This window comes from Engystomops pustulosus, chromosome 3 (genome assembly GCF_040894005.1).
Source record: "Engystomops pustulosus chromosome 3, aEngPut4.maternal, whole genome shotgun sequence".
Taxonomy (NCBI): Eukaryota; Metazoa; Chordata; class Amphibia; order Anura; family Leptodactylidae; genus Engystomops; species Engystomops pustulosus.
The window spans coordinates 136,340,088-136,352,715 of NC_092413.1; the positions used below are offsets into that span (position 1 = coordinate 136,340,088).

General features: G+C 38.2%; 1 protein-coding gene across 27 annotated transcripts in view; it reads left to right on the forward strand.

The window, feature by feature from the left end:
• DST (dystonin) overlaps positions 1–12,628 on the forward strand; it is a 385,421-nt gene that overhangs the window by 223,638 nt on the left and 149,155 nt on the right. For all 27 annotated transcript variants that reach the window (XM_072142244.1, XM_072142253.1, XM_072142226.1 and 24 more), the window contains 9 exons: positions 8–112; positions 1,070–1,165; positions 2,893–3,018; positions 3,489–3,641; positions 4,468–4,622; positions 6,237–6,363; positions 7,738–7,921; positions 8,311–8,468; positions 10,990–11,168. In XM_072142244.1, coding sequence (XP_071998345.1) covers positions 8–112; positions 1,070–1,165; positions 2,893–3,018; positions 3,489–3,641; positions 4,468–4,622; positions 6,237–6,363; positions 7,738–7,921; positions 8,311–8,468; positions 10,990–11,168 — 1,283 coding nt within the window. The remainder of the gene's footprint in view (positions 1–7; positions 113–1,069; positions 1,166–2,892; positions 3,019–3,488; positions 3,642–4,467; positions 4,623–6,236; positions 6,364–7,737; positions 7,922–8,310; positions 8,469–10,989; positions 11,169–12,628) is intronic.

Below are 12,628 nucleotides of genomic sequence, written 5' to 3' on the forward strand. Positions count from 1 at the left end.
TATGAAGGATTTAATGAGGGAACTTGATCACAAAGAAGAGGTCATAAAATCTGTGCAAGAGACTGCAGAACAGCTATTGCTACAGAATCATCCTGCAAGATCCACTATTGAGGTAAGTATGGTTGAAGTTTAGTTATTGCCTCCCATCATTATACTATATGAACCGTAACATTTTTAGGGTTTTTAAACCTGAACCCCTTAGTGGCTGCTCTTTGTTTTTAAGGCAGCTGCAAGGTGTGACACCCTAGGTCAGTGGTGGCGAACCTATGGCACGGGTGCCAGAGGTGGCACTCAGAGCCCTATCTGTTGGCACTCAGGCCATCACTGCAGGACAGAGTTCACCAAACAGGACCAAATCCACCAAATCTTTCTGCAGTCGCAGGCAACTTATGAGATGCTGCTCTCAGCGCTATTTTAAAGTGACACTTCATTGGCTGTTTGGAACTGCGGGGAAAGTAAGAAGGTGTTGACAGAACTGCATTATCTTTGGAGGTCATCCTGCTGGACCCAACATTCTCCCTGTACAGAGAGACCCTGGAGAGAAGCTATTTGCCCTCTTTCTTTCAACTGTATTAGTGGCATTAGGTGGCTGATACAATTGAAAGATGTGGAAGAACAGGTAGCAATAAGATACTGCTTAAAATGCCACGTTGGCACTTCACGGTAAATAAGTGGATTTTGGTTGTAGTTTGGGCACTCAGTCTCTAAAAGGTTCGCCATCACTGCCCTAGGTTATTCTCACATCTTGTTCACCAAAAAGAAATCCAGTCAGTGGAAAATTTGAACTTTGGTTTTAACTGCATGCTTCACCATATTCAACGCAAGGCATGCATATTTAGATTTTGCTATTTCTGTTGATTTATGGCAAAAGCTCCAAAGAAATCCACTATATCTGTACCATAGCTTTAGAGTGCAGGCAGACTAATAAAAATTCCCCCATTTCTACTTTTGAAATGTATGTACATGAGAAATTCTGATGCTGTATACTCAGTTTATCAGAAATCTTATCTTTTTGCTCTGTTCATGAATATTAACATTGTACTGAAATTGAGTATCTTGCTATCTCCAGGCCTACAAAGCAGCTACACAGACACAATGGAACTGGATTTTGCAGCTGTGTAGTTGTGTGGAACAACATATACGACAAAACACTGCTTACTTTGAGGTATTTCATTAGTTTCATTTGCATATTTTTGATTGATGTCAAATGTTAATTTTTTTATTTTCATTTTCCTCACCTATGTCACCATACAAAGAATATAGAAAGCAAGTCATGAATGTGAAGGGTTTAATGGGGCCCGTTTCCTGGTAGAGAACTGACTTTCTTTCTATTCTTTCTATTCTTTCATTATTCCAAATGCCCCCATTACATATGATTTCACAAGTATTAGCTTACATTGTCCTCCCAGCAGGTACAGATGGTACAGTCTCTAGCCAACCATTTGATGTTGTGCTGAGGCATCATGGTATTCTTAAGAGAGAGAAAAAATGTAAAAAGATGTTGACTGATCAAAGCCCATGTTGGAGAAAGCTGATATTTGTTTTAATGCAGATTTGGTGCAGATTTATCACAAGTGTCTGAGATAAAACTGTTCTAGTTCTAGCCAGTGGAAACCAATCAGATAGTCTTAGTTTCATAAACAGGTGTGGGAAAAATTAAATCTGAACTCTGATTGGTAACCATGGGCAACTAGAGCAGTTCTGCTCTCAGATATTTCTGATAAATCTCCCCCTACTAAATATCTATGAAAGTTTATACATATTTTAGTACAGGAGAATGCATTGGCAAAATATATGAATGAATCTCTCATTAGACTTTTGCTATTACCTAAGTAATACATGCATCAAACTTTTGACTTGCCTTTTTCTTAAATTTTTGAGGCTTTTCATGGGACTTGTGCTCATTTGCTATTCTTTTTGTGTGCAAATTTTGGCAAAAATCTGGGGCTGCCCCTGACAGGGGATAGAAATTAGCTTGGAAGTGATTGCGACTTTTGAAGACTTTTTGCTTTTAAAAAAATTGCAAATTCACGAAAGAACAAACAGCATATTTATCAATAAGGAAAAATAACGGTAAGATACATCTGACCAGCAGAAAAGCAAAAAAAAAGTCCCAAAAAACAGACAGGCAAAGCCGAACCTATGATACATGTGCCCCTTTGTGTCTAAAGTATACTTTGGTTGTTCTGTACCCCATTTAGTGCTGTTAGTTTGGCATCAGTATGCTCATTTTCGGCAATCTACAGTCAGATGGATGACAGCAGAGGACTTTATAATATTGGGTGCTGATCCTAACCAAGACGATTGCTCGGGAACAGTGATTGCCAGAGAAAAAGGATTCAAAGCGTTGTAGTTAATGAATGTGGTGAAAGTTCTTTACTTGCAGAATCCCTTCTTATTTAATTCAACAATTGAACATTCTTAAAGGAAATCTAGCATCAAAATCTATCATGATAAGCCAGGGACACTTACTCATATATTCAGGCACTTTGAGGGGCTCAGGAGGTGTATTTTTTCACTTGCTAGAATGAGCAAAACATGTCTCGCCCTCCTCCTGCTCTCTCTCCCCTCCGTCAGCCTTTGTAAACTAGTGGCAGCTCGAAGTCCTGCTCTTCTCATTGTTACAGGAAGTGAAAAGAAAACACCCACCAGAGCCCCTCAGGCTCATTAGCATAATGTTAAATGTAGATTTTTATAATGAAGGGGCACATGAATAATAAATATAAGACTGTTACCACAGTCACAGTGCATGCATCTATGAATAAGTGTTCCTGGTTTATTATGCTTGATTTTGATGGTATATATTCTTTAATGCTTTCACTGTTTGAATGTCACTTTTTGACATTTAGAGTTATGAGCTGGATTTGACCTATTTAATTTATATAATTGTAGTATTTTAGTGATGCCAAAGATGCCACAGATTATCTGAAGAACTTAAAAGATACTATTCTAAGGAAGTATAGCTGTGATAAATCAACCAGCGTACACAAACTGGAAGACCTGGTGCAAGAATCAATGGTAATGACCCCTACAACTTATCTTATTGTCTTTCAACAATATACTTTTCAATAATAATACAGTTGAAAAATCATTTAATATTGTAAATTTTTCCAGCTGATGGGAGTAAATTCTATATTGTGACTGCTTCACGCGACCATAGAGTTTATAGAAGGGTCCTCTCACCTTCTATATAGACCCATTTATAAAATGAACGTATTTGGTCAGGAGCATTGTTTCTGAACTCCAGTTTAAGGTGATCCTTGCTATGGAAACATCACTTTGGAACTTTGTATACGTAAGACCCAGTGGGGTAACTTGAGAACTGGAGTTGAGAGCATGTGGTTATTTCATAAGAGGGGAAGTAGTAATAAGTGTTCTTTACATCACGACGAGTTATTACGTAAGTCTTTTTCTCAATTAAATTTTATCAAGTAACCTGAGAAAAAGTTTCAGCATGACTGATAACCTTTTTTTCTTTAATCAATCAGGAAGAAAAAGAACAGCTTTTACAGTACAAAAGCAAAATTGCTGGTCTTGTTGGAAGGGCAAAAGCTATTGTCCAGCTGAAGCCAAGAAACCCTGACAATCCACTAAAATCATCTATTACAATTCGAGCTATTTGTGACTACAGACAAATTGAGGTGAGTGGAGTAGTCAATGTACAATAAAGGGAATTTATTACGACTGTTTTCACAATACACCCTTCCCCCCTGCGCTGTGGATCTACTAAGAGGTTCTGGCAACAATCTCCGCCAGGTCAGACCTATTTAGACCAGGTATGACCTGGCAGAGAATTCTTGGGAAATAACCCCCATGCCCGCCCTGCTCCCGAAAACTGGCTAAGAAGGAATAGCAAAACTCACCCATTTTTTGCTTTATATCAATTTTTGTGTTTCATTGCTGTAGCTATGATCAAAATTTGAACTCAGCCAGCCCCCCTTACTGATGAGATTCTATACAGCTAGCTCCCGTTGATGAAATGCCCTGCAGCCAGCGCCCCCATTAATGAAATGCCCTGCAGCCAGTCCCCCTGTTGATGAAATGTCCTGCAGCCAAGCCCCCCTATTTATGAAATGCCCTAAAGCCTGGCCCCCCACCAATGAAATGCCCTGCAGCCAGCCTCCCCACCAATGAAATGCCCTCACACTATTTATGAAATGCCCTGCAGCCAACCCTCCTATTGGTGAAATTCCCTACAACCTCTGGGTGTATAAAAAGCATCGGACAGCGCCGGAAGGTGAGTATGAAAGTTAGTTTTTTTTATACATTCGTGTATAAGCGGAGGTGGTGTGTTTCAGCATTTATTTTGGGCTGAAAAACTCGGCTTATATACAAGTACATGGTACTTCTTCACCTGAATTGCTCTGTGTGCTACCAGAAAACACTTCAAGTGATTGCAAGATAACATATATATGTAAACAGTCAATAGATATAGGGTTGAATTATTATTTCCATCTTTCAATTCAGATAAGTATTTACAAGGATGATGAATGTGTACTGGGCAGCAATTCACACCGTGCAAAGTGGAAGGTGATCAGTCCTACCGGCAATGAAGCCATGGTCCCGTCTGTGTGCTTTACAGTGCCACCACCAAACAAAGAAGCTGTTGACTCTGCAAACAGGTGCAATAAATAAATAACATTTAAAAAAATTTTTTTTATTAATTATGCTAAATAAAAACTTATTTTCTAAATTTTTGTGGGGAAACCAACATGACAGCAATTGTAATTTTAACTCAATCTTTCAATATTTTATTATCCTGTTACATTTAGGTCCTAACTTTATACTGATAATTTTTAAATAAATTGATTAACAGGGACACTGTCAAATGCCTTCCAGCCCAGTTGAAAGCTTGTAAATGCAATTTAAATTTTACATAATTTACATTGACATCAATAAAGATCTGGTAGGTTCACCTGCAAATTGCATCTTTATATAGACATGGGGTGCAGGCTGGATGGGTGTGTGCAAGTTGAGTGAAGTAGGGGGTAATGGGGTGAAGGATGTGTTAAAAGGATGTGGTATAAGTATGTAGAGAGGGAAGTTATATGTGTGTACATGGTGTATGTGAAAGTGGGGCATGGATGTGCATACTGCGTGAGAAGGAGGGGAACATAGAGATGCAGGCTTTGTGAAAAGGAGGTCAGGGGTTCAGGCTTTGTGAGAAGTAGGTGAGGGCGGCATGAAGGTACAGCCTGTGTGAAAAGATGGTGAGGAAGACATAGGTATGCAGGTTGTGTGAGAAGGAGGTAAGGAGGCCATGAAGGTCCTGGCTGTATGAGAAGGAGTTAAGGAGGGCATGAAGGTGCTGGCTGTATGAGAAGGAGGTAAGGAGGGCATGAAGGTGCAGGCTGTGTGAAAAGATGGTGAGGAAGAAATAGATATACAGGCTGTGTGAGAAGGAGGTAAGGAGGGCATGAAGATGCTGGCTGCATGAGAAAGGGGTAAGGAGGGCATATAGGCGCTGGCTGTTTGAGAAGGAGGTAAGGAGGGCATGAAGGTGCTGGCTGTATGAGAAGGAGGTAAGGAAGGCATGAAGGTGCTGGCTATATAAGAAGGAGGTAGGAGGGCATGAAGGTGCTGGCTGTATGAGAAGGAGGTAAGGATGGCATGAAGGTGCTGGCTATATGAGAAGGAGGTAAGAAGGGCATGAAGGTGCTGGCTGTATGAGAAGAAGGTAAGGAGGGCATGAAGGTGCTGGCTGTAAGAGAAAGAGGTAAGGAGGGCATGAAGGTGCTGGCTGTTTGAGAAGGTGGTAAGCAGGGCATAAAGGTGGTGGCTGTAGGAGAAGGAGGTAAGGAGAGCATGAAGGTACAGGCTGTGTGAGAAGGAGGTGACGGGAGCATGGGGGTGCAGGCCGTGTGAGAAGGGCATAGAGGTGCAAACTGTTGGAGAAGGTTGGGCAGGGCATGGAGGTGCAGGATGTGTGAGAAGGAGGTGAGGGGTACATAGGTGTTCAGGATGTGTTAAAGGGGTGTGAGCTTCATCAAAAGGATTACTATTTATTATGTACCAGAACTGGACATCTGCAATAGTTTCCAGAGCAGCTGTGCCAACTGTGCCCACATGGAGTGTGACAAGTGGGGAGGTGTATATATAATTATTATAAATCATTTTATAATAGTATTATTATTATTTTGTTGCAAATTTTATTTCTTAAAAAAACATATATTACTAGCTCCCTGACCATAGGCCACCTAATTCTAAGTTGATAAAACTTGTGTACTTTCTTGCAGGATTGAGCAAATGTATCAAAGTGTTTTGTCTCTTTGGCATGAATCCCATATCAATATGAAGAGCATGGTGTCTTGGCATTTCTTAATGACTGAAATTGAAGCCATCCGAGCAAGCAAAGTTTCTTCTGTATGTTCTGGTTTTTTAATGCGTTTTGTAACTTAAAGATATATATTTTTATTAATTTATTTGTGTAAAATTGTGTCACTGTTTAATTTCTCACTCTTCTGCTGTGAAATTGCATTTTTTAATTTATATATAATAATAGTAATAATAATAATAATAATAGTATTTTAGTTATCCTATGAAGGATTATCAGAAACATATCAACTGTCTCTTTCTTTACCATGTGAACATGGCTTTTTAACATTTGTTTCTCTATTAAAAGCTAGATTTTAATCATCATCTTTTTCTAACACTGGAAATCTGTTACTTTGTATTTTCATCTACTTCTGTCTAGTGTCCATTGCTAATAATTTCTGTTGGTTGGCGTCATATTTTCACTGCAAACTTTGAGGGGTTTTCTGCTATTACAAAAAAACTCATGAGGGGGCAGCAACATTAGGCATGTCTCAAGCAGGTTATAGGAACTACAGTCATGTGCACAATAGATTGACATTATCACTTTTGGTCCATCAAGACCAGAAGGACTCTAGAAAGAAGGGCTGCCGCCAATTTCAGGTATCACCATGTTTGGTATACCCAGACACCTATATGGTACTCCTATATGTGTAATATGATATTCTACAGTAAAAGTTTTAAAATAAAAAAAAAACAAAGACATTTTATTTAACCTCTGCATAAAAAAACAGAAATGATCATAAAATAAACTCTAAAATGGTATCAAATAAAACCAATCATTGTTCCACAAAAAACAAATGTATAATCATGTATAATTCAATGGAGATAATTTAAAATCTCCATTAATGTACTGACCTGGAGATAACAACAAAATGTGCTTCAACATTTAGGCCCAAAACAGACTGGTTACTAAGAGGTTAAAAGGGTTTTTCTGACTTAGTACACACCTGAGAGTGGTCAGGACTGATGGAATAACTCAAAGTGGTAAATAGGAGTTAAAATAACAGTCTACAATAGTTCTTGAATATCCCTTTAATGTTAAAAAAAAACTGTGCCTGAAATCCATTGTACAGTAGTTTACCTCTAATCCATGGCTTATTTGTTGCATTGGCACAAAGTCTTATTAAAAAGCCTTGGCACCGTCTGTAGAAACAGTTTAGACTACTGCTTCATCCCGGGAAAAAACATTATTACTGTAATTGGAAAGCAGTATTTGCATAGAAACAGTGTCAGGGCTGAATATATCTATTTGTTAATTCTACGTATAGAGTTGGTTTTCCATCTAGAACAGGCAATAACTAGTCAGAGATTAAACAGGCTTTCTTTCTGACTGTAATGCCATTAGAATATAGTTATTTTTCAAAGATTTCTTCTTAAATGTTCATTTGACTAATAATAAAACTGTACATCTCATTGTCACAGATTAAAACCTTGCTTCCTGGAGAACACCAGCAGATTCTAAGCAGTCTGAAAACTCGCTTTGATGAATTTTTGGAAGATAGCCAGGAGTCAAAGATGTTCTCTGTGTCTGATATAGGGCAGCTGGAGAGAGAAGTCAATGTCTGTAAACTGTACTATGAGGAACTTCTCAAATCTGCAGAAAGAGGTAACTATATCCAGCCAGGAATTTCCCTGCAGTACCTACTAATTTAATACCTAATTTAAACTGAATTACCAATATATGCATCATTTTCTTATGCTCACACAGAGTTTTATAAAAAAATATCACCCATGTGTTGTCAGTAATCCTTGAAAAAGCTAATGAGCTTTTTATGGATGAATCTTACACAGATCAAGTCTACCCATTGAATGTGGCCTAGAATTAACAGTTGAATCCAAATAAATGGATTGTACATGGTTACCCATAAATCGACCAGATCAAGTTTGCAAGTTGCGCAGTAAAATAAATACAGTACAAAGTGAATTTAAATTCTAAAATAATTACAATTGAAAAATATTCTGAAAAAAGTAACATTTTGTTCAAACTTTCAACAGAGGAACAAGAAGAATCCATCTATAATATGTATACCTCTGAGATTAGAAACTTCCGTCTTCGCCTGGAAAGCTGTGAGGAACGTCTCATTCGGCAAATCAGAACACCACTAGACAGGGATGATCTCCATGAAAGCGTATTGAGGATCTCTGACCAAGAGGTAGGTCATGTTGACCATGTTTTCCTTGCGGGGCTACATTGGAGTCCTATGAGAGCTTGAGATTACTTTAACTCTTGGACAACCACATTAATCAAGTACATTGTAAAATCTGACAGGTAGTCAGAAACACCACAGCTGTAACCTTTGACACAGGTAATAAATCCACCTTTAATAAATTGATCATCCCAGTAATCTACACAGTGCCTTCAATTCCATTTGCAGTCAACAAGCAGATTTGACATAAATCTGTACATCTTTCCTATTCTTAACCTGTTTTGGACCAGATGTCAGTGGGTGCAGGTCCGCAGGCAGTTTTCTACTTTTCCCGGGCTAGCCGCGGGAGCAGAACCCGGTCTCCTTGTGTCAGAGACAACCGGAGACCTTAGGGAGAAGGGAGATGCGGTTTATTACTGCTTCTCCCTTCTCTGCTCCTCACAGTATTGCACTGAAGTAGCACAATGCACAGAGGAAAAGTAGAATTTAAAAAAAAATTTACTATAAATTACCAAAAAATACATTTTTCCACTTTTAACCCCAAATAAAAATATAAATGAAAAAAAATGTTTCAAACTTTATTACATTTTCACTACCGGTAGGTCTAAGTGTCCCGAAAAAAACACAGAAAAAATTTTCAAGGCAGGACGCAAAAAAAATATGGCCCTTAAACCGCTGCTTCTAAAAATTTGCTAGAAATGCACGATCACTAGAGCCTTTTCAGACCGCATCACTAAGGGGTTTAACATTATGTGCTTTGTTTAGGGAGGGCTGAAAGACCTTCCCCAGTTTTTCCTTCAAGCTCTGTCACTGTTCTTCCTCCAAGGAATCCATCTGCCACGTGAGCTCCTTTAACAGCAGGCAGCCTATTAGTGTCAGTGATTGCATAATTCAAGGAGTGCACATACTGTGGAGCTGCAGTAGCCTCATGAAATTTTACACAAATTAATGCACTTAGTGTTAATTAAGTATTTGATGAATTTACAACCAAAATTAATATCTGCCTAGTGGTAAATGACATAAGGAAGGTTAGGGATGTAAAAACACGCTTTAAGAAGACTCTTCCATTAAAGGCCACCTCTGCGGGTGTGTAGAAACTTACAGCTGTTGATGCTCCACTGGGAATAAATATGCAAATATGTTTTAAATATGGGTTAAGGAAAACCTTGCCTCTTGGCTACCTTGTAAGGTGGCCTTTAACAGTGATTGCCTTAAAAAGAACATGTCATGCCAATGAACTCACCAAAATTAAATCCTTGATTCAAATCTATAATTAAAAAGCATTGCCCTTATGCCTAATTGGGTCATCTCCATGGCTGCAATGTTAAAAAGTCTGTTTGTAAACTTATACTCAACCCCCCTGATGTGAGTCAACTGTCACTACTTTAGTCCAATGAAGCTCTGCATATTCATGAGTTACTTGAATTGTCTTGCCTCCTTGTTCCTGATTTACAGGTCTTAGTATTACAAAATATTCTACTATGTCGAACATTGAGAGAGAGCTCTGTTACTTCATTGACCACATCATGTCATGTGACCACGGTGGTGTCAACTAAGGTCCTGTTACATTTGCACAGTCTACCCCCTGTATGTATTTGATTACATCATAGCAGCCTCCATGGAGGCATTGGGCGAAGAAGAAGTCCATGGAGGTGTGTTGTGATCATGCCATGATACTGCCATGTGATCAGATACATACATGGGGTAGAAAATGTATTTGGGTAAAGGACCTTAGATGACATCACCCTGGTCACATGGAATGTTGTGAAGAGGCATGGGTAATGGGGAGTTGTAGATGGGAGGGTTCAACTGACAGGACATGCACCCTCTGATGCAATGTAATATAAAATAAAGTTTATTCATGGGTTGTAAGGGAAACAATTTTTATCTAAAAGAAAGTTGTCAGTTAGTTAATATGGCTCTATGGGAACCTGTCACAAGCTGCATTTGTGAAAATGTGGTGATAGGTTCCCTTCAAGGAATCTTCTTAATTCCCTAACCCATTTTACAGCCTCACACATGGCCAAACCAATTCCTCACACTGTGCTAAAGAGATGCAAAAACATTGAAATAGGGTTGTCTATAGTTGGGAGTTTGTTTTTTATTGAATAGATATTATGGTTTGGGTATTATCCTGCCTTACAAGGTAGGCAAGAGGCAATATTTTTCTTATCCCATCCTGAAAAATTTTATGTATTTTTATATTTAAATAATCAGGAATGTTATGTACAAAAGTCTTGAAATGCTTATAAATCAGTATCATTTTTGTAGACTATATTGTTCCTTACAGAAGTCCATATTGTACAGTGAGAGAGGTTTAAATTTCACAGCTAGGACATAATCTGGGCTGCTGTTTATAATTTATTAAAATTATGTGAGCCCCAGGTTTTAATATCCATTTCCATTTATACAACCACATAGATAATAACATTTTTCTATGATGTTATAGTAGTAATATGTTGTACTATTCTTTCTTTGTGTGAAGACTGTTTCTCAAAACTTTGTCAATTTCTTTTTGCTCGCACAGAAATTAAAGAAGGATCTGGACCATCTGAAAGTAGATTTATCAGCGATTTCAGATAAATGTGAGGAGTTCTTCAGCCAAGCTGCTGCCTCTCCATCAATTGATGCTCTGAGAGCTGAGCTCAATGTTGTTGTCCAGTCTATGAGCCAAATCTATTCCATGTCTTCCATTTACCTCGAAAAGTATGTGGCCTTCTTTGTGTTTGTGATGTACTTGAAGTAACTTTGGTAAAATGAATTGGTAAAGGCTAAAAAAGTCTAAATAATCTCACCATTTCCTTGCTTAAAGGACATCTACCATGAATTTTACTGATGGTAGGCGTGTCCTACTAAGAAGTTCTGACTACTTTTATTAGAACTCTGTAGGCTGTAATTGAGGAAATAATGAGTTACAAAAATTATGCTAATTAGAGCACCTTGTCTTTTAATTTATTCACTCCCCCGTTCCGCTACAAGCCTCGTCCAGTCGAAGAGTTATAATAAAAGAAGTCAGAACTTTTTAGTAGGACAGGTCTACCATCAGTAAAATGGCAAATGTCCTTTAATATTTTCTGTGCAGTTCGAGTGCTCAGACCAACTTACTTCTTAGGACTAGAGTCCCAAAGATACATCAATTATGTCCGGCACACATCTTGAATAGTCTAAAAGTTGTATTTTAGAAATATAATCAAAAACGTTAAAACTGTAAAACCCAAAATTACATAAAATACATACATCTCAGCACCCTAAGTCATAGCATGAAGTCACATGGTCATAATGTCATTTAAAGAATATCTACCAAAATTAAGCATGGACAAACCACTGACACTTACTCATAGATCCAGGCCCCGTGACTGTGGTATGTTTGTTATCAATGACCCCCTACCTTCTAAAATCAACTTTTTCCCCCTGGTTTATCATGTTTGATTTTGATGGTAAATGTAATGTATTCTTTAAGGGCATTGATGTTTTTGATGGAACCTAGATCAGGAAAGTAAAAAAAAATCTTTTAAAGAGTAACTGTCATAGCTAATTTTTACTTTTGTGTGGTGGGAGTGAACATTTTTCTAATTTACTTCATTAAGACATTCTGCTTAGTTCGTAAAGAAACAGGATGCAAATTGCCCCTTAGTTACTGTGTTACCGTAATTTTCTGTTGTCAAGGTAGTTCTGTCAAGTAGGCTGAAGACAGGACTCTCTCTATCCACAGCTCTGAGCTCTATCAAGCTGAAAGTGAAGTGTTAATTCTCACTGCCCAGAGCTTTGTATTAACAAACACATTGATATTAGATATAAGCCTGTAGTCAGCCTCAATAGACACTATACAAGCCGGAGTACGGACCTTTACAAGAGGGAGAATTGCAAGCCATTTCTTGACAACCTAAGCAGAATTTCTTAAAAAGTTTAAAAAATACACATCCCACCACACAATATTAAAAAATTGTCTCAACCTACGCAGCAAAAACACTGCAAGCAGATTTATCAAATGCCAAAGCCACTTTAATGAATCTCACTGCAGCGGCGCTCCAAAGACAGACTTAGAAAGGAGCAGATCTAATGATAAATGCTTATTCAGTTGTAAGACTCTGCAACCATTGCTGAGAATTCTATATCATAAACATACAGAGTTTGGCATTGTTCTATAGGGAGATGCCTTATTTTAG